This window comes from Limanda limanda, chromosome 9, assembly GCF_963576545.1.
Source record: "Limanda limanda chromosome 9, fLimLim1.1, whole genome shotgun sequence".
Classification (NCBI taxonomy): domain Eukaryota; kingdom Metazoa; phylum Chordata; class Actinopteri; order Pleuronectiformes; family Pleuronectidae; genus Limanda; species Limanda limanda.
In genome coordinates, this window is record NC_083644.1 from 8,799,397 (window position 1) to 8,822,127 (window position 22,731).

At 42.6% G+C, this 22,731-nt stretch overlaps 1 protein-coding gene across 1 annotated transcript; it reads right to left on the reverse strand.

The window, feature by feature from the left end:
• Nucleotides 1-7,038: 7,038 nt before the first annotated feature.
• mllt1a (MLLT1 super elongation complex subunit a) lies at nt 7,039-19,488 on the reverse strand. The gene is made up of 12 exons (XM_061078410.1): nt 19,419-19,488; nt 14,558-14,738; nt 13,429-13,511; nt 12,602-12,745; nt 12,095-12,214; nt 10,373-11,035; nt 9,859-9,949; nt 9,582-9,693; nt 9,200-9,299; nt 8,460-8,537; nt 7,518-7,589; nt 7,039-7,370 (listed from the first exon to the last, which is right to left on the reverse strand). Exons 1-12 carry the CDS (start codon nt 19,428-19,430, stop codon nt 7,242-7,244), a joined length of 1,785 nt encoding a protein of 594 aa, XP_060934393.1. The 5' UTR covers nt 19,431-19,488; the 3' UTR covers nt 7,039-7,241.
• Nucleotides 19,489-22,731: the final 3,243 nt, after the last annotated feature.

Genomic DNA, 22,731 nt, shown 5'->3' on the forward strand with positions numbered 1-22,731 from the left:
TTTTGACTCTTTCACATCAGAAAAACTGGAAAAAGTGAATTTCAACTATCCTAGTCTTTTTTTATTGTGATTATCTGTGACCTCAGTGAAGTGGTTCTTCTTCCACCACTGATGGAACTTCAGCAGCTGAATGGATTTTATCATCTGCTCCATTCTCCTCCTCTGACACCACAATATGTGAGAAGAGACTTGTGTGTTTTCTGTGCAGTCAAATTCAATTCATTGATCGTCCTTTGCCAATAACGTCCGTCCCTGAAGTGACATTTCCTGGATAGATGGTCAATGCATCATGAAGGTTATTGCTCGGCCCGCTGCTTGTCCTTTTCACCCCCCCGCAGCACTGACCGCCACATGAACTTTCCACGAACCTTTCACCCGCGGTCACGACCGGGTCAGCCGGTGGTCAAATGATGAGACGACTCTGGGGCAACAGTACTTAATGACTTTATTAATAATATGATTTCAAAATAAAAAATAACATTAAAATAACATGTGTTGTCCTTGTTAACAACTTGCATCAAATGGCCACATGGTGGCATTTATGCCAAGTCTTTACTTTTAAAAATACCAAATTGTTCTTCTGCCATCCAGTTCATTTGTTCTGCCAGGTGATTGCAGCTTCGACCACATATATGGACACAGTTCAGACCCCCCCCCCAGTAAAAAAAACAAATCAAACCGTTATAAATACAGGCAAACCCTGTCCCCTTGTCACAGACACATTATGACAACCACTGACACAGGAAACACCCGTCTGCACATGCCCCCTCCCCCCCCCCCTCCACATATTTGCAACGAACCATTTGCTCAATATTTTTTGCTTTTTCCTCGTCCTCTTTAAGATCCACACAGTAGATAATATTCTACCTTTGCTGTATTATACACTTATTACATATAATAGTCGCAGCTGAAAGGCTCCACTCCCACAGACCTGCTCATAGAGTTGCAAAGTGGGAGTGTTTTTTTTTCTTTTTTTCCCTCCATTCTGTTTTTTTCAATTTTTCACTTTCATGAAGGTGGTCCGTGTCGCTCAGCACGGGAACACGGGACTCTCCTGGAGGATCCCACTGTCGTACGGGTTCATGTTAGGACGACCATCATGAGCACGAAGATACGACCACAACCGGGAGCCTCAGCTGCCGTTGCCATGGAGACGATGCCAGGCGGCGGTGCGAGTCAGAGCAGCAGCAGGGAATTAGAAATTTAATCTACAGAGTTTGCAGAAATGCATCCTGGGAGCCGTAGTTCAGTGTCCTGATATTTTTTTGTTTAATGCAGGTGCTCGTAAAAGCGCAGGTGAAACTGGAACTTGTGGGTATTAGAATCCAGCGTTAGAAGAGATGATGTCAGATGTCAATAGCATTTTACTATTATCTCGTTTTTGTTATGTTTTGCAGCCTTTACTGAAAACCATTTCCCATGAGCCTCAGACACTTGTGGGCTAAGAGCACAGCCGATGAGAGGAGAGCTGCCGTGGTTTCAGCAGGACAGAGGGAAACCAGCATGATGACAGCAGAGGATTCAAGTGGAAAGAAATGAAACTACCTGCGCTGTTGTGCTTGTAGTTTTAAGGAGAGCAGTAGTTTTGTTTTTCTTCCTGTGATCGAGAGGTTAAAACTCTAGAAACATGACTTCCTTCTTTCAGAAACATTGATGTGAGAAATACTAGATGAGAGAGACGGGAGTTTAACGGAACAGAGTCGAACCTGGACGGGACGAAGTTTCGGTTTCGGCTGTGAAGGAACCACAAAGTGTGAGAGTCACGTGATCAGTCGCGTACGGAAGAACTGAGCGGCGCCACACGGCTTCGCTAACGACCGTTTCCTATTGCTGTTGCTTCAGGCTCACTCTATCAGAGCAGTAACGTGAGGGCGTCAGTTTGTCGTTCAGGTACAGACTTCTATTAATGAGGAGGGTTTCAAAAATAAAATAAAAACAACTCAAATCATTACTGGACATGAGACAGAAAATAAAGGGTTTTCAGTTCACTGAACTGAAGCGTGGACTCCTCACGTCCCCGTGCAGGTCCAGCTCTTTGTCACTGGAAGCAGAGATATGATGAAGCTAAGCTCATCCAGCAAACGTTTGTCCAACACCTGCTTCTTGGTTTTCAGCTGTCATCAGAATCATGGTACACAACATACAGGGAACATCCCCATAACAACATTTGATGCCTAAAATAGATTTGACGGACATGTTTGTTTGTGAATAATAGTGACCAAACATGCCAAAGGTAAAGACAATTAAATAAGAAAGAAAAAAAAAAAAAAAAAAAAGTTGGCAAAGAAAAAAAAATAATCAATTCATATTGTATTGCATGTAAATATTGTATAAAATCCTTAAAAATACAGTTCAGGTAACTACGTTAAGTACTGAAGTCATCACAGCCAAAAGTGCAGAGGTCCATAAATAAAACATTGACTGTGGGTAGACAGTGGGTCGTCTCCAGTCCCTGTTTAACCCCCCCGCTCCTCCTCCTCCTCCACCACAAGGGACTGAATGAGTGCCGGGTCAAAGGTCAGAGTTCATGAACGAGGACTTAAAAGTTCCCACATCGATGAACAGAGGAGGGCGACAGCAAGAAGAGTGTTTTTTCTTTCTTTTCTCCGATTCCCTCCTTTTGCTAACAGACACACTCGCAGACGCACAGACGTCAGTCACACAGTTGCAAAGTTCATTCTCAGTTAATCACGGCCTGAAGTTCGGAGGCACACCTCGAAGAAAATGAAGGGGAAGGAGCGATGAGAGGAGGAGGAGGAGGAGAAGAAGGAGGAGGAGGGGGGGTTACTGCAGGGCACGTAAGGCGGCAGGGATCCAGGGTATTTTTTTTGAAACTTTGTAGTTGAGACACACTTTCCATGCTCAGGCGGAGGTTACAGTAAGGACAGAGGGAGTGTGGACATGTCGCCGAGCCAGGCAGGCAACAGAGGACTGGGGGGGGGGGAGTAAAGCTATCGAAGCGTCAGAATAAAAAAAACACTGTCGGCAGGAAGAGAACTGAAGACGAAGGGAGGAGGGCGGGGAGGGAATTATTCATTGAAGGTCTGTACCACAGTGGTTTGGTGTGTGTGTGTGTGTGTGTGTGTGTGTGTGTGTGTGTGTGTGTGTGTGTGTGTGTGTGTGTGTGTGTACATGTGTGTGAAGCCTAAAGGGGCCACAGGAACTAACACACCAGGGGCCTGAATCACGAAGCAAGTCAACCTCCCTCCCTCTTTCTTTCAAGTTCTCTGGCTTCGGTCTCATGAAGCCGGGGGTTCTGGGTTTTGCTTCAAAAGCCGCCGCACGTGTTTGTTTACACGAAACGAGAGAAACAAGAGAACGATCACATGTCACATTAACAGATTGTGAAGATATACGAGATAAAACTGTCGACGCCTGCGGAGATATCAGGTCGTTTCAGAGCAGCTACAGTTGATATATCCGGACTTGGAAAGTTAGAGATGCATTGTAAACATGACGGAAATATAAATAGGAAATAACTGAATAATCAAAAGAGTGAGAATTATAAAACAGTTTACTACTGCAGCCGGTGACGAAGCACTGAGTCCTGCTGATATTAAACAGAATGGACTGAGCAGAGGAAACAGCGCTGCACAGATTTGACTTGAAGTTAATTTGCCAGTCTGATAAATTGACACCACTGAACTGCAGTAATGGATCATTAATGAACCAAACAGACCAAACTGGACAAATCTGAGAATTGCGGAGAGAATTCATCAACTGTAAATGTTAAGTATTGAAAACCGGCCTGAAGTGGAACTGATTTATTCGAATAAGAATTCAGTATCAAATCCTCGAATTAAAATCTCCTTGTAACTTATTTAATCTCACACGGAACAGTTTTTATCACTTAGCATTTAGTTATAATGAATTAATTAATTACCACTCTGATTCAGTTTAGATCTGTGAGCAGCTGCTGTTGGATGTCGTGGTTTTTTAGCAGGAGCTTCTGACGATGAGGTGAATGTTGTTAGCTCAAGCTGATGAACTGCCTGGCACTGCAGGTGTATTTAGATTTTGGTATCAGTGTATCTTGTTTAAAGAAATGAGTTTAGTTGTCAACTGTAAATCAATATCCACTTCAGAAGTCTTGTATTAGTCAGGCTGTGTGATCTACTGTCTACATTAAAGGCATAAACATATTAAAAAGAGTAACTGTTGTGCTACAAACATTTAACGTATGTCTGATTTACAGTATTTAGCATGTGAATCCACTAATGTGACAATGTGTTGCCTTGTGCTCTTTAGTCCTTCAGAGGTTTTTGATCGAACCCTCAAATCAGATCCGTCTCTGGGTGAAGTGAACCAGCTTCATGAGACCAGTCGGCCTCGGTCACAGTCTCATCGTGTTTCAGGCCCCGGAGGAAAATACATGTGAAATACTCAGGGACAAGAAAAACACAAGGAGTGCTTCGCTTAGCTTATGTCTCTGCTCATGTGTCCTGCTGTAAGATCAAGTGCTGCTTAACTTGGTATCAAACTGTCAGTTCAAATACTTCAATCCCCTTGAGGAGGAAACAACCGTCTCACAAAACACACACACACAGACACGCACAAAACACAGCTGAAGGCAACTGTTACTAGAGCTAATTAATGTAACTACCACAGTAACCTGATGCTCCCTCTTTACAAAAACACCGAATCTAATCTCAGAAAGCAGGAAAATTTCTACAGGGCTCGATGAACAGAAATATCAGCGGTTAGAGGACGACAGCCTACGAAGACACTGGAGAAGGAGACGCGGGGATGAACGCCATTAAGACAATACTGGATATTCAGGCATCCCACTTAACACTTGTTTTCCCCCCCGCGCGGAGGAGGGGGGCGTTTTGAGGGGGGTGGGTTCAATCTGTGTGACCATGGCTGAGAGAGCGCACACCACCCCCTCACACTGCAAGGTGCAGGGAAAAAGGCACTAGAGTGGGGCTGTTGCTAGCCGTAGAAAAGTAAAAGCGATATACATTCATAGCTCACAGGTTTCGTCGTAACCGCAGTGTGGGAATAAATACACAAAAATGCACTTGTAGAAAAATAAAATGTAAAAAAAGCGTGGCCCCTATTTTTTTGTTTTCGTATTTTTTTTGGATTCTGGGAGACAAGTATGGCTACTTTTTCACGGCTTATTATTTTCTTTAAACCCTCCCGACACTAAGAAGGCAATTCCGGAGTGATCCTCCACTGCTCTGGCCACGAGCAGGCGAGCCCTTTCATGCACGCCAATATGGGAATAAGAGGAGGAGGAGGAGGGAGAGAGAGACGGAGGGATGGAGTGAGGGAGCTTCTGAAGGAAAGAAGGGGGTGGGGGGGTCTGTCGGTAGGAGGTCAAGGCTCAGCTTTCAGTGCGAGGAAGTAGAGGGTTGGGGGGGGGAGACGTTTTCAGATGTTCAGACAAACAGAGAAACCTCATCTGAAACACACACACACACACACACACACACACACACACACCTCAGTATCTTCATGTACAGTGTTAAGTGTAAGGACCTGGGAGACAAACGTGCATGAGTCTGGCACTTTCCTTTCGTTTCCCCCCCCCACCTTGTGTAGCATTGAAAGCACTGAACATATAATAAACACTCTATAATGCAGTTGTTTGTAGGTATAAGAACATTTAAGTGTATACTAATGTACCATATAATATATATCATTATTGGAGCCTTAATCAGAGCTAAAAATACGGAATTTAATTTTCTTTCATCTTCCTCAGGAAGAAGATTTGTTCGCTGTGTTTGAGGTTTTTAAATTTGGTCAAATAAAAACAAGCTTATTGAAGGTTATTATGTTCACTTAGAACTTTTTTTTTACAGGAAAATACATCAGCAGCTAATCGACACATGAAATAATTATTTTCTATGACAAATACCATGCTCATCCAAATATAAGACTTTATTCTTTCTAAAAATAAAGTTTAAAAAGTGTGGCTTGTCCTTTATTCAAGAACAAGACAATTGTGTCTTTATAACATCAGATATTCTTTACAAGTAGAGAGCAGCGCTGATACAGCAGCTCCCACAGAATGAGGAAAAGTGTCTTCACGTCTGTTAAGAGTAAGTCAGCGAATAAAGGGTTAGTTTCGACTTTCTGCTTCTGGTGGATGGGTTTTTAATAAATTCATCACGAGTATTTCATGCTAAACGAACCAGGAAGAAAGTTTTGTCCAGAAGCTGAGAATTAACGCTGTCACAGAAGACGGGCAGCTCGAAGAGAGAAGAAGAAATTAATGATGTCTGTTCACGAGGCCATGACACAAGAAACTGATTATCTGACTGACATCCGGCTTGAATATTAATTTCTGTTTCACTTTCCAGAGAGAAGGATTCAAGGATGTGGATTCTTGGACGAATGTTTCTTCAAAAAGTCAGAGTTGTCTTATATCTACATCATTACACTAAACATTCAAAGCTACTTACAACTGCATTACAGTGTGCTGTAAACCGTTTACTTAATATTAGTGTAGTGCCTGTAGTCATAAATGCTCAATCGGCAGGTGGGGGTGAGGGCGGGGGGGTTGAAGTAAAGGTTACCTGTATGTATAGTTTTTCCACGTGTGCTCCTGGGAAGGAGGGAAACCGGCTGTTGTTTGTACTCGGGCATCACGAACAAAGAGAAGTCAGTAACAACAAACACAACTTGTCCTGTTCAACCTCAGCAGTGCTCGCATGCACACACGTGCACAGACAAAAAACACACACCCACACACACTCACACACTCACACACAGAACCACACACTCAACAGTATGTCGGGAGAGAAATGAGCTCCAGCTGACAGCAGGGGGAGGGGAACTGGAGTGCTCTGCTGGGTAAGAAGTGTGCGTGTGAAGAGGAGGAGGAGGAGGAGTATTGGCTTCGCTAAGGCGGGAGCAATATGAGTGCAGTGCAGGAGGGTGAGGGGGGGGGGGGTGTGTGTGTGTGGGGTGCATTCCACAGCTCTGCACGGACTCAAAAAAAAAGAGACATGATGAAAATCCTGACTGTAGACGGAGATCAGCGGCTCCGGCGCTCCCTTCATCACCTCCTCCACCTCCTCCCCGGTTCCTCCTCCCGGGCGTCACGTGAGAGTGGTGTGTCTTCATGTGTGCTCGTGTGTTTCTGTCCGTGTGGTAGTTGTTCAATGTTTCAGTCAGACCTGTGAAACAGCTGCGTCCGCTGTGACCACTCGTCAGCTCGCCTGCGAGAGGAGAGTAGGTGGCGAGTGGACTCCCGCCGCCGCTGCCGTCCACACGCCGGCGTCCACTTCCTGTCACGTGGCCGTCGCCTCCAGGTAGCTCTGTAGTTTGCGGACAGTGGACTCGTCCAGTGAAAAGAGGTCAAAGTCAAAGGTGGTGTTGGTCACGTTGAAGTGGCCCGTCTCCTCGATCAGGTTGACAATCTGACAGATGAAGAGGAGGACAGGGAAATTATCATCGGTTATGTTCGGTGACGCCTTATTAAATATCAAAAACTGCAATATCACAGTTTTGTTTTGGTACAGATGCCATGCAGATGTATCGGGCAAAACAGAAGCATGAACACACACCTGCTGTAGAACATTACGCTCTCTTAAAGCCATCAGTCTGCGATGGAGGTCCACCAGTTCCTCTGTGTAGGCCTGCAGCACGGTTTACATCAAGATTACAGAGGAGAGGGCACATGGTCAGTTCAGTATTAACAGACTAGGTTAGCGTAGATTTGACTGTGAAGATCAGAATGTCAAGAATCAGTGCAGGAACTCGATGCATTTCTAATTATTTGTCTTCCTTTTCTAAGTCGACAGGTGACTAATGACTAGCGATGGAAATAGTTGTGTAAGAAATGTGCTAGAGGGGAGTAAAGAGGATGCTAATACTGAGTCATTGGTTTTGGGAAAGTTAAAGAAAGGGCCTGACGCAGATCCCCAAATCTGATGTTGGGTAATTGTGGGAGGGCTTCGCCATTTTCATATCTGACAGGCAGATGTGAGGGCGTTGACAGCGTCTTTATGGTAAAACCGGGTTAACCACAGTATCTTGTATCAGGGAAACCAAACCTCACCACTGTCTTAACTGTTTACAACACACAGTGAGGACTCGTGTACAATGACAGCGATGATGAGATGTGATGCAAGAGGATTTTCCGTTGAGTCATAATCAGGCGTCGATCACCTGAGCAAACCATAACCTTTCAAGGCATGAATGTTGAAAACTTCCTCATTTGAGTTTTACTGGAAAACACTTGTACAATAAAGTTTGAGCTTCTAGTTTCTGTGCTGGAAATAGTTTTGTTTTGAATCTCCAAACTGAAGCAGAACACGAATCCATCTGCATTAAATTCAGCAGATGTTTTAATACGACTTAATTCCTCTCATTACCAGGGTTCATAGGTCAGAGTTTGTCTGCACATCTATATCAATTTATTGTCAATTACTGCATCTTGAGTTCATGCATGACTCGTGTGTGTGTGTTTGTGTGAAAGTGAAAAGAATAAAAAAAGTTTGATTTACCCTTCCTACCTTGTCGTATCCCTTCTTCAACACCTTCTCTGAGCGGAAAGAGGAATCTGGACTCTTTCTGCCAGAAACCTGCAGAACAGAGACCAGAGAAAGTACAGAGAGAGAGAGAGACAGAGAGAGAAAGTGAAAGAGAGAGAGAGAAGTCACAGAGAAGAGACAGAGGACGTGATGTGAGACCCTGAGACTTTCAAGGACACCAGTGACAGTGAAAGCAGCTGAAATGGAAGTGGAGGGTTAAAGGGCTGAAACACAGATGATTCCATGTCCGTTCACTAAATGGCTTCAGGATGTTTGAATTAAGCAATGAGCCAAATAAACAAATGCAGCAAGTATTTAAATGTAAGAGTCATGTCTGTCTATAAATGGCTTGGTGTGTTGTTTGTCATTGTTTTGATTATGTTACTCGTACGGGACTTTCTCAAACGCACAAAACAAATTTCCCTTGTTCATTTTAGAGTTAAACCACACAACACTTTTACTCGAGTCGCGTTCACATTGAACACATTTGCACGATTGCACAACATGAATAAAAGAAACAATCTAACACTATAATATTAAGACTATTATATTATTATAGAACCAGGATTGTTAGTGGTAGGTCTGAGTCTGTTGGTAAACAACTGTAAAAGCCCATGCTTGGTTTAAATACAGATTTTCTAGTCAAATCTTTTCAGCTCCTGTCAATATGTCAATTAAAGCAGAGCGAAGAGTGAGAGGCCCGAGTGACTCACTTTGTTGTTGGAGGAGATGTGTTTCTGTGGGGGCGGGGCGGGGTCTCGACTGGGGCGGTGCGAGCCTTCACTGCTGTCACTCTCGCTGTCCAGGCTGAGTCTGGGAGGGGGATAAGAGGAGGTCAGAGGTCAATGGCGCACACACAGACTGACAGCCAGGACACATCGTCAACACCAGTCCTCTCTGGCTGAGGCCTGTAATCTCTCAGTGGAGGAGACTGAAATAAAGAAAAATCTGAAAGAGTAAACAAGAATGATGCAACGCAAAAGAAGATGCTGGCAGGGAGTATATAAGGCCTGTGCACAGAGCTCCAGAGTGTGACTGTTCCGTGGAGATCATAGATTGATGTAACTTCAGAAAAAAGTGAGCAGAGGGACTGACCGAGAGTCACGGTTGGGGGGGTTCGTCTTGATGGGGGTCTCCTCCTCCGAGCTGCTGTCATCATCATCCGACTCTTCTGACTGGATCTCCTCCACCATGGATCTTAATGGGCCTGGGACAGAATCAAAAAAACTATAAAACCATTGACCTGAACACTCGTTTCCCTCTGACGACTCTCAGACACTGAGACTCTCAGCAGGAGTACGTATCAGTCGGAGTGGAACACAAGCGTATTCAATCAGACAAACAATTGTACATGTCTGATAACGGACTGTACCTTGCCCTGGTTTCTGTCCCGGCTCAAAGTCTGAGTCTGAACTGGAGTCAGAACTAGAGCTGGAGTTGGAAGGACTGGAAGGGGCCGACTGCTGTGGGAGGAGAAGAAGAAAACCATTGATCAAAAAGAGGAAGGAAATGGGAGAAGACTAAAATTAGCAGTTTCCACGTAATATATGTAGTGAAGACCATGAGGGGAATAAAAGGAAGTAAGTGGATCTTATCATAATGAGTGTATGAACACTTAAGTCATGGTTAAAAACATCTTTAGTGAGGTCACAGTGCCTTTGACCTTTGACCATCAAATTCTTTTCTGATCATCCTAGGGTCAAAGTGGACGTTTGAACAATGTGTAATGAAAATCCCTCCTGGATTTCCTGATGCATCACATTCACTGGGATTGGGACATATGGGAGATCTAGAACTAGGACGTATACATGTAGTTACACACAGATGAACAACTTCAAAAGTAAAACATTAATGTAAAAAAAGTAAATTGTCTCTACCTCTCGTACCTCTGACTTTGAAGAGGCTTCATCTTCTGAATTCGACTCCTCTGACTCTGGAACTTTCTTGGGCTCCTTCAGCTCCTGTGTGTCATTTTTGCCTCTGGCCCAGCGACCCTTTTCCTTGGAGGGTTTCTTCTCGGCGAAGGACTGGTTCGCTGCAGACGATGAGGAGACGCGAGGAGAGGTTCCTGTGAAAGCTCCACCTCCCGGCCCCTTCGGCCCCTCAGAGCTGGCCTTCTTCTGCTTCTTGGCACTGGGTTTGGGAGACTCCACAGTGGCGGGTCGTTTCCCCGGTGCTTTGGATTCTACTGGGCCTCCCCCGCCCCCGCCTCCCCCTCCTCCCCCACCGCCCCCTCCACTCCCAGCCCCCCCTCCTTTAGGGGACATGCCCTCCATCTTTGACTCCTTCAGGGTGAGCTTAGGCTCCTTGAATGCCGCCTTGGGTAGGACCTTCACTTCCTCCTTCACTTTGATCTCTGGCGGCTTTTTTGAAGACGTGGATGAGGAAGAGGAAGGATCTCGGCCGCTCTTGCTGCTTCCATCTCGGTCGTTGTCTCCTTTCGACGTGGCTTTGCTCTCAGAGTCTTTTCGGGGTCGTTCGCGATGCTCCTTGGTCACCTTGTGTGGTTTCGGTCCCTTGCTTCCACCGCTTCCTTCTTTGCTGGGTTCCTGGAGAGAGAAAACAGCATCAGTGTCATAGGTACTTAACTCTTAATGCATTCATCTCAAGGCCCCATTAAAAGGAGAAACAGGCTCAGCTGCTAGAAGACCTGGTCAGGAGGTTTAAGGAAATTGCTCTTTCCTCAGTAACAAAATCAGGCCTGGTCAATAAAGTCTAATCACATTATTTACTGTGAATGACATGTTATACCAAAGTGTTTCGGTCAGTGTGAGCTTCGGCCAAAATAACAAGTAAAAAACACTTAAAAGAAAATTGACCTATACCGATCATGCTTTGTAATGATAGGATAGCTACAAGTAGGACACACAGTATATTGTGACACAACAGATATGTAAAGCACTCAGCACTCAGAGCTACAGCAGGGACAGTTTTTAGACGCTGATCTCGACAACCTGCTTAACTGACAACCGAGGACAAACAAGGGAAGTAACCAAACAAGTTAAGGACTGAGCTGGTCGTCTTTCTGAAGTTACATTAGATTAGACTCTTGGCTCCAGTGCAGTCAGTCAACAAGCAAATTCAAAGTGTGGGTAAATGTGCACAGAAACCCAGCAGGTCCACAGAAGTGGCTTTTAACAGAGTTCTCTGGCACAATGATACAGGAGGAAAGGATGTTTCCACATTGTCCACCCACATGTCAGCAAAACGATTTACGAGTTCTCAAACTTATACTATTAAACTTGATATTCATATAAGAGATTTATTATGTTTTCAATATACTCAAGGACTGGAGGAAGTGGTCATGTGTCTTCAAAAGTGACTCGCATTAACTTTTCTGTCCGCAAGACAAGGACCAGCTTTCTTATTTCTCTTGATATGTCCCCTCACCTGGATTAGAACCATCAGGGACCCAGACTAACTTTGTAAACTGGCTACACTGGTGAGCCTAATTTTTTTTACAATTTTCACGGCGCATGTGTGTCAAATAAACGATCAATGAAGTTGTGATTTCCAGGTTAAACATTCTGAACGAGAAAGTGAGATTGCTGCTTGGATTGCTCAGATGATTAGACCAGGATCACTTTGTAGTTGTCATGTTAACCAACCTTTGACACGTGAGAGGTCTTGGTCTTCTTGGGGTCTGAAAAGGCTGAGAGGGGGATGGTGGGGAGCATTGGGTAATCTGGATTGGGTCTTGCTTCAGCCCCCTCTGGAACCACCAATACCTGGAATTAAAGAGACAGCAGTTAAAAATATCTGAATCGACTTATAAAGACACCGGCTGTTTTGTATGTAATTTCCAAATAGAGCTTACAGCTTTTTTCAATTTGCTTCAACTGAGGACACAGCAAGGTTTTTACAGATCTGTCAAGTGTACAGAGACTATTATAAATAAAATTTTGTTTTTTTGCTTTTTTATACATTATAGGGACTTTTACACCAGGAAACTAAATTCAGTGCTGTTTAAAGACATTCGTATATATTTATATATTTTGGGGAAACAGAGTACTTTAGAACTAGACAGAGTTAACCATAGTTGACTGATACTATCTCCTTCTGACTACACGTAGTTATTCAGCAGTCAGTCCAGTCAGTGCGTCATGCTGCCTCACCCCTCCAGCTTTGATCAGCTTTCTCCTGAATTCTTTGGTGGGGTTGTTGAAGGTGAGCTTCTCACAGCGCAGGTGGTTAACTGGGGGGTTGCCCTCCAGGTTAAGGAATAGGTCGTAGTTGAAACACACCTTTTTGGGCTCCTCCTGCAAAACAAACACCATAATAAGTTAATATTAATTTTTAATTAAGTTAATCTTTGTTATTTTAACATTCTTGTCAAAGCATGCAATCCCCTCCCAGTACCTTTACATTTCACAACAAAAGATAAAGCTGAATGAATGAACTATAACCCGGGTCAATAAAACAGAAATATGTTTGGTGCACTGATAAAACACCACTAACATTCCTGAGAAGCTTTGGAGATGAACGTTGGGGACAATTAAAGCTGAGGACATTTTATGAGAGATTTTATTACGAAAATTGACTTTTTATAGATGTGAAGATAACGCAGATTTCTTTCAGCTATGTTGTTGATCAGATTTGTCCACATTGTAAAAGTTAACTGCACATAAAAAAAGGATGTAACAGTTTTTTGGATGCAGTCCACAGGTCTGATATTAAAAAGAACTGCAGGACAGGATGGTGCACCGGAGTTCACATAACTGAGTGTCATCTTGAAGTGAAAAGTTAAGTGGTTATATTTTCATGATTCAAAATTACTGACAGAGAAATAACGCACTTTAGATTTATACTACATCCTCATTGTCACACATTGAACATACACCATCAGGCTGCTTACTAGGTTTTTCTTTCTATTGAAACATTATCTACAACCACACAGGATCTAAACTTGTCAGCAATTTAAACTCTATCCAGTCAATCTTACCTTGTTCTTGAAGTAGACCTCAATAGGCATGAGGAAGCCTGCGTAGCCCGACTCCTCCACTTTATATGGAGGCTCCTTGCATACTGTGGACACACAAAGACGTGTCACTGGCATCATGAAATCATAGTAGAGTAGAAAAGTAATAGGATAAAAAAATCTGTTAGTTTATTACCTCTGTTCTTCAAAAAGCATTAATCTGATACAAACAAATAAATATTAACTGGATTTATCTACTAGCTAACTTCCACCTGCAGTCCATGGGCAGCTAAACATAAACACTAACATAACAAATGACAAGACAAGTTCAAATTATTATTTAGAATCACAGGAAAAAGTATGGAAGTATGGATTTCAAAGCATCAGGGAGCGGATCCATTCATTAATGATCTTAAATGAAAAAGAGGATTGTGCAAAGGCCGAGCTTCTTCTGAGGATTCAACAGGCTCTCGAAACAGCTGAACTTTGAGCTCTTATCATTTCATTCACTAAATGAACTCCAAGAAGCAAACAAACAAAAAAAAACTAAAACATCTCTCACAAAATGAGATGTTATTAGAAAAATGTAGTCCTGTCTTACTTTATACTCCAATTATTAATATGGATAAACATTATATTGATTGGAAACTGTTAATAGAGATTCTATATCATGGCTGTTTGTTTTTTAACAGACACCTTCCATTATTTTATTTAAATTTGACAACTTAATCAATACAGAAGTAGGCAGATTAATAGATAATGAAATAATCATCACATAAAGCTTCAATTGTCATTTGCTCGTTTAAAAAAAATGTATTTATCCCAGACAAGGCTATGTTTGCACTGCCGTTTGTCGGGTTGACTCAAGGACTACTGAACTATGTCAAAGACATTTTGTGGAGGGATAGGACAAGACCAAAGAAGGAACCCATTCAATCGCTTTGTTTTCTCACTTTCTTTAACATGGCAAAATGGGACGTTAGCTTTGGTGGAGGAATGTGTTTTAGATGTCTAAATCTTTATTTATTTCATGCCGTCTCTGCAGCACAATTAATCCCACATGTTAATTAACTATGCTACATTTATAAACCATACATGTCTTGTAGGATTAGTCAGTTGTCTGTGTTCACACATTCATTTCTCTTTGTGTTACCTCTTTTGGGTTTGGGGAAGCTCTCGTGCAGGCGGAAGACAACCTTCTCTACAAAGTGCTGGATGTCGCCGGTCTCTGGCCCTCGGACAAACACCATCCAGTCGTGGGTGAAACCTTCCGATGTCACTTTCTTCCTTAGCTGGGCTCTGTGGCCCAACTCCAGCTTCACCTGCACTGTGCACTGTAAAGAGATAAGTAGAAATAAAGGTCACAAACTCAGCCTGTAGGTTAGAGGGCATTCAAACACGAGAACAAGCAAGTACTATGAGAACTACAAAGGCAGGATGTTGGGCAACAGATTTACTCAGATCAGGAAACTAATTATTCTGCCATTATCAACACATTGCACGTTCTGTGGCGAGCAAAGGAAGAACAGATAAAAGCCTAAAGATTATCTGCTTGTGTTTAGAAATTCCCCCACAATGAAACGGTCTGGCAACCCTGGTCAATATTTCTACTTGAGTTATATACACGCGAGTTTCCAAAAGGTATTAAGTTGAAGAGGACACATTTATTTAGTCTTTTAAGCAAGAGGGGAAGACTAAAATGGCCAGAAACAAAAGTTTAACCCCTCTCAGTAGTTACTGATTCTGTGGCAAATATCAGAGTTTGTAGATGCTTTTCGTAGACAGATACAAGTCTTTTGATTATTGTGTAAGGGTGAAATTTCACTCTTTCTCCCTTGAAAAATCTTCTCATTCAGTGTGATTCATAGACACTGATCTTTAGAGACAGATTTTCTATTATTTCTAGGACAAGCGGCTGTGAGGGCCATGGCTTGTGCCTCTTGAGGTTTGGGTCATCATCCTGTTGTAGAAGTTGTCCTCTAAAGCTTTTCTGTCTTATTTTATTCACAGGTGTATTATTTGCTGGCATTTAATCTATTCTTCTCTCTACCAATGAAATGTCTGCAGTTCCACGCACAACAACAGAACCCAAAGCATCATCGATCCCCCTCAGCACCTAACGATTGGAGAGGTGGTCTTTTTTATCAAATTCTGCTTGTTTTTGCTCCAAAAAAGTTATTTTTTAACTTCATCATTAAAAGGACGGATGACTACTTCAAGGCCATGGTAGTACTGGGGATTTTCCAGAATCCTTTAATATAACTGCCTATAGCAGGCTAAACAAATACTTTAAGACCCCCTAGATCCCCTAAAACCTTTGTTGAAGAAACAGCTTTCTAATCAAGACTTTAAGAACCGCAGAAACCTTAAAACAAAAGCAAACACAGTAGTGATATCAATCCAAAAGCTTCCATTATTCATTGGTTTCTGATTCCGTCTTAAACAAAGCCTCTGAATCTCTCCTGCGAGTGAGTGGACTTTATACTGAAGAGGAGAGGTTGGACAAACACAAAGCTGAACTAATGACAGGACGCTCCCTGTGGAATGGGAGTGATTAGCTGCCCGAGCCGACCGATCTCAAAAGGTTTGTCCAGAAGAAGGACACAGTGCTGAGCCACCTTGTTCAGCCATCAACAATGACCGAGACAGGACGCGCACATGACACGGCGCTGGTGATTGGCAAAGCGAGTGAAGAGGCTATGGAGATGGGAGTGCAGAAGGGAAAGAGGGATGGGTGGGTGACGGGGACAGGACAGAAAGGCACTTCATGTCCAGGGGACGACTGAAGAATGTGGGGATTTGGCCCCGGCACTGAGCAGCTCGTGAGCTGGGCCTGAGTGGGGGGATTAGAGGGGACTGGATTGAGATGAGCTGGTCTAGCACTCTCCAACTCACACACACACACACCTCCCCTGCCTGGCATTCTGCCCGGCCATTCTGTGGCAGTAATGCCCTTAAACTCCAGACTCCACCACACCCACAGTGAGCAGCCATGGAGCGCCCCCCCAGCCGACCACCAAATCAACACCCCCCTCCCCCCAAGGCGTTTGTAAAACGAGGAATGTGATAAGGACAACACCAAAAATTGGGAAGATAATGAGCCCCAGAGGAAAACACTGATTCTACAACAAAACATAAACAATAACCATTAAATAAATCAAACATGTAATTCATACCAAACACCAACAGCCCAGGAGGCAGAAAAAACAATCAGTATTTATTCACATAATGTTTGTTGTAATTAATTGATTACTAGATTAATATTGACCAAGATGTTGTCTTCACCTAATTTCTTCCAAAACAGATAAAATATACTATAATACAAGAAAGAAGTTGAATAGGGTATTTGGTCACTTTTGGGGAGGATCCTTTTATTATTTTTTCCGATTAATTTTTCTGCAGATCAATAAGAAAACATATTACATTTTTGCATTTCCAAGAAAGTAAAAAAGTAACTAACCCTTTTGTTTTAGAATCTGGAGAAAGTTAATCTTTGGCATTTTATAAATAAAAGCATCAATTAATCACATGTGTAACTAGCTGCTGATTAATTTCCTATCAAATGACTACACTGCCTATTATTATTATAAATTACTTTATTTCAGACATTGCTGAAAGAATGCCCATTGTTTTCTAATGTTTTTTTCTTAAACTAACGAGAAATAATTCTGTTTTTTCACTCTTATTACAGATTCATCAGCTAATTTCTGAACTGACTAAGATTGCAGCTTGAAAAAATACAGAAAAGCAAAGAAAACTATATGAAGAGACTGAATGAACTGAGTCAAACTGTTAAAGCAAGATGTCAGAAACACCTGAGGGTTTAGAAACATGTGTAAACATCTGACAATAGTTTCTACCTATAACCACATTGATGGAGATGGCTTTTAATTGAACAGCCTGAAAACATGATATCCATAAAAACAATGGTGTCGTCTCTCAAACGTTACGATCTTCCCGCATCAGATGGACAAAAAGACCAGAAGCGATACTTATTTAACGATCCCTGACTAAAGGCAATGCAGGAGATACAAAAACAAAATCACACACAAAGCCACAAACACTGAGATGATGTGTGCATCCCCTCTCTCTCTCTCTCTCTGTTTCTCATACACAGAGCTCCAATTGAGGGGAAATACAAATTTTGGCAGACACAGCGGCTCCCATGAAAACAATGAACTCCCAGCTGCCATGTAAATAGCACCCCTCATGACCATATTAATCTCGCCAAGCTAATAAATGACTGAAATGAAAAGTCAGAAGGCTTCCCCCGGAAGAGGACACACACACACACACAGTCAGACACACACAGGCACACACACCACCACGAGAGCAGTTGTGCTAAATCCTTCATCATACCCACTCAACCATAAATACCTGGAAGATGATCGAGAGGTTACTGGAATTGGAAAACGATCAAACCTGGAAGGGTCACAATGGAATCGTAATTGGCCTATCTGCAGCGATCAAGGAAAACAGTGAGTCATGCAAATAGGTCGCGTGTGAGTGAGTAAATAACACAAAGGTGATCGTTAAGTTAAGACTAACATCAGTCCAACATCACCAGTTGTGCAAATAAAATCAGTTATATAACTGACAAACTACCACAGTATGTCTTATATTATTATACGTCATGATTCCTCTTACAGCAAAGCTATTTAATTGAATGCCATTAACCACTGGGCTGAATCAAAGACTCTCATAACAGTTTTAAAAGGATAGTAAACATCACAACAGGATAGTAAACATCACAACTGTTATGGAGGGAGGTTTCAGTGCAAGGCTGATGCATAAGACTGCATTGTTTTACCAACATGTAAACTCATGTAAATCTTTCACATGCAACATAGGTAACAACCTAACAACCTGGTTTTCACTTCAAGTAGAAGAGTTCCACTGGGAATCACATCCACATAACTGGTAAAAACTTCAAAAAGGGACCCAAGCTGAATGGAGACTTCTTCCAGAAAAGTGACTGAGCTACTTCCCATGGGTGTGTGTGGTCTCACCATCTGAAACATAGTCCTGAATAACCCCAGGCACTTAGAGAGACACCCATTCCGAGGCACTGTCTCCCCTGGAGCTACCAGATATGCAATCTGTGGGTTTACCAACTTTCCTGTTTTCTGAAAATCAAATGAAGTGGCTTTTTCATGGTGACATAAATCTTAAGTGGGCACATCTGTACGTGCATGAGGATTCCATGTAAATGCATGGTCTTTGCCACACACAATGAGTTACAGTCCTTAAAAAGTACACCTTATATTTCAGTGATCTTTCCTATATAATGATCAGCCCATGCATGGGTGGTCATCATGGCTGGATTCAAGTTCAACGTCTGCACACACACACACACACACACACACACATCAGTTGCTCCACCATACTACATGCATGTTGCCCTGCAATCAGAAAATGTTCTGCGCAGGAATTACACACAAGCTTTTGCAAATAACACTACTATGTGTTGCAGAGGGTTTTGAGGTGGTTGCTGGTTGAATGAGAATGTGCCTGGCTCTCAGGCCCCTCGGCAGTGGAGGCACCCCCCACCCCGCCTCCCCAGCAGACCTGGGCAGGACCAATCTTTTCCCCGGCGCCTTGTAGCGGCTCCTTAGCCTTTAGCCAACGGCCGACACTCTCCTGGAAGGTAGACTAGCAGCTAGCCACGTTAGCATTAGCTGCACAAGGAGCTCGCCCCCCGGGGTGGCTTGTAGTGCGAAGCCGGGAGCACCCTGGAAACCCACCCCGGGGCATCGAGCACAAGGTGTGGGTCTCTTTGTGTGGCTACAGCCGCGGAGCCCAGCGGTGCACGGAGGCTACAGCTAGCGGTAAATACCGATGTATGAGTGGCCAGCTAGCATAGCTCCAGAGCCAAACAGCTACGAGTGCATTAGCATCGGGGTTTTTCCTCCAGAACCCGGGAGCCGATTCCCCTGCCCCGCCGCCGGGCTGCCCGCTGCCCTCTCCCCCGGGGAAGGGTCGCGTCCCCCCGGCAGACGGATGAGCCCCAGTACCTGGTTCTCCATGTCGCTCCGGCCTCAGTGGTCGTGGTATTTATTTACAGCGGTGTTCGTCTCTCCAGCCTCGGCTCCTCATTGTGTGTCAATCCAGCCCAGAAGCGGAAGCCACACGCCGCCCCGCCCCTTCCTCCACGGCCGCTGGCAGGGCGACCCAAACAGAAAGCTCGCCTGGCCAATCACAGCGCGGCAGGTTTGAGGACTCTTGAAAGCGGCCAATCAGGAGTCCCCGGGGGCGGGCCGTCCCCCAGAGCTGCAAATACAATTAAAGCATAGACTGGAGGTTTTCTCGAGTGACAGCGGCTCTGTCCCAATGGCTGCAGCTCGGGAATCAATTGTAAAATGCACATGACGCTAATTGATTAATCAGGTTATGGCTTCCACGTTGTAAGCATCACTAGCAGCTAAATGAAATATCAATAACATGGAGAGATGAGGAGCATGTCTGAATGAGATCGGTCCCAAGTGCAGGGGTTTTATGTAAGAGCACAAGTACAAGAAGGATTCATCCAAAGTTAAAGTCAAGTATTTTAAGTCTATAATTAAAATCTAAACGAGAGAAAAGCATTTTGTGGCATTAAACAATTTTTTTGTGTCACTGACTATTTTAATATTTAATTATCTTTTATTGTATTGGTGATACATCCCTGTAAAGCACTGTAAAAAAAAAGAAAGTGTACAATTATTATAAAATTGTATCATTTATTTATTTTCTTGTACTTTCCAACCCTGTCTAAACTGAGTCAAACATGCTTGCTATTTGCCACAAATCCTTCAGGTTTTCCAAACACTGTTTTCTTTGGTCACATGGTGAGCAGTGGGAAGGTCCATGTTCTAAGTTCACAAGCAATGATAGATAGCAGTTTATTACACATACATAACATTTATGTAAAATTACAACAACATCACATATCATATAATCCACTAGAGCTGCACCAATAGGCCTATTAACATATTAGTCAAAGTAAATCAAATGTCTCATCTTCTGGTTTGAGCTTGACTCCTGGGGCCGGTTTTTCAAAATCTGGATCAAACTGATTCAAACTTTTCAGGATTACCAAATCTGGATTACCTGTGGTCTAAATGGGACTATCACAATGTAGCTATGTAAAGAACAACAGGTAGAATAGTGTGGGGTCACTCCTATATTCTTTATTTGAACAGAAAATAGGACTGAACGGAACAGCAAACAAACAATATAAACATCCCCCTCCATTGTCCATTTCTTGGAAACAGGCAGTCCACTCATCTGAGACCTACAACAAATAAATAAATAAATACATACTTTACTCACAAATACATTATGGATGTTTCGAACAGGTTTCAAACAAAGATTTATTGAATTGAACTGAATAAAAAAAGGCATAAATGTCCAATACTTAACAAAATAAATTACTTCTTAGTTCTTGTTATGAGTAGTTCTTCTTATGAGTTCTCCTTCTTCTTCATCATCATCATCTGCTTCGTCGGGCAAGAATAAGCTGTTCCTCTGCTAGATGGATCTGTAATTCTGCCCTTTCAGTCTCTTTTTGCAGAAGTACCTTATAGGCGTCATATTTCTTTGGGTGCTTTGAGCCTCTCTCTGGGGGTCCTGTGGGAACTAGGCCTTCTGGCTCCACCTGTGATTGACCTTCTCCCTCGATTACAGGGCTGAGATTAAGAATTAATGTTTCTGAAGAAGGCTCACTTTCTGCTGTCATCACAGGCTCACCATCCTCTGCAACATCTTGGATTCCAGGCAGAGCTTCCGACTTTTCCCCTCCAATAATATCAAGGACTATGTCTGTGTATTCACCCCTCTTATATGGGTTGTTGCCTGTTTGGCTGTTCTTGGCTTCAGCGTGGTCTTTTGTTGACCTACATAGCCTACCTACTTTATGTACTTCCTGTTGAACAATTCAAGTGAAATTGATGAATAAATATAAATACTGTAAAATGCATGATATAAATGTTGTATTATTTAACTAACCAATTTTAGTTACCTAGTTTTATTACTGATATCCACCATGAATCCACCCTCCTGCTGGGATCAGTTTAATCCTGATTTTTCCTACCAAAAAGTTTTGAAAAACCCAAACTCAAGGTTTGATCCGGATCAACAACAAGATTAGATTACGTGATCCAATCCAATTTCTGAATCCTTTTTTTCTTTTGAAATACCCATTTTCAAGATTTGATCCAATCCGATAGCCGTAATCCGATCAGATTACTTTTGAAAAACCCGGCCCCTGCTTTTTGAGTCATGCACGATTCTCAAAGTTTGTGACATATTATTGAGTTTTGACTGATAAACAGACAAATCAAAAGACATTTCATTAACATTGTTAAACTGCCTTGTATAGAGTCAGGTAGTTTAGTCCAGATGTTCCAAAACTACAGGTCAGGCCACTTAAAGTCAACAGATAAACCTCAGGTTCTAATCTAAATACATATATCCGTTTACACATTTCTCTAATTTATGATTGTTTATGTAAAGCATTGGATCATTTGACCACTTTGGGTCATAAACATGATGAGTAGAGAAATGGCAAAACAGCTGAAATTAAACTGTATTTTATATAATTCATTGCACATGTGTTTCTTTTTTTTAAGTAAACTCTTGTACAAAACTATACATATAACACTACACACAAAAGTAATATACTTCATAGTTCTCCTTTCATACTCTTGAGTCAATCTATTTCAGGAACTCTGCACCAAGTTTATGATTCATTATCTTCTGTATTTACTAAAGATATAACTGATCTCATTCCATAGAATTTCTCTGAGAAGATCATAGTTCCCTATTTTTCATGAGCACAATGTATGAAACTCTCAGTCATTCACAGGTCTTATAAAAACATAATACAATCAGTGAAAAGCAGTGACCTAAATTAACTAATTTCCATTGTATATTACATTTGACTTCTATACCAATACAAGTCTGACATAAATACTCTAATTTATCTCCACAACAGCTTTGAAAACATCGGATCAGCTTATTAAATATGATGTTTCTGCAGCAGTGCGTCCCCTTGTTGAAGACGTCTCTTTTCTCCAGAGTCAGGGAGTGAGGGCCTTTTGCGGAATAAAGTCTCTGCAGAGCTCGGACTTTGATGTGAGATTATCGGGCCTCAGCTCTGGGACACAAGGTCACCGCTCTCTCACTGGCTTTGGTGCCTCCCAAGATTGATCCAGTCTCCCTCTTAGACAAATCTGAGTGAAAGGTTCCACCTGGCTGTCCAACACGATGATGTTCCACTTGTAAAGAGACGTCGACCTTTAAATCCTCCTTTTCAGTCTGTGGATAGAGACATATAAACAAAACAAA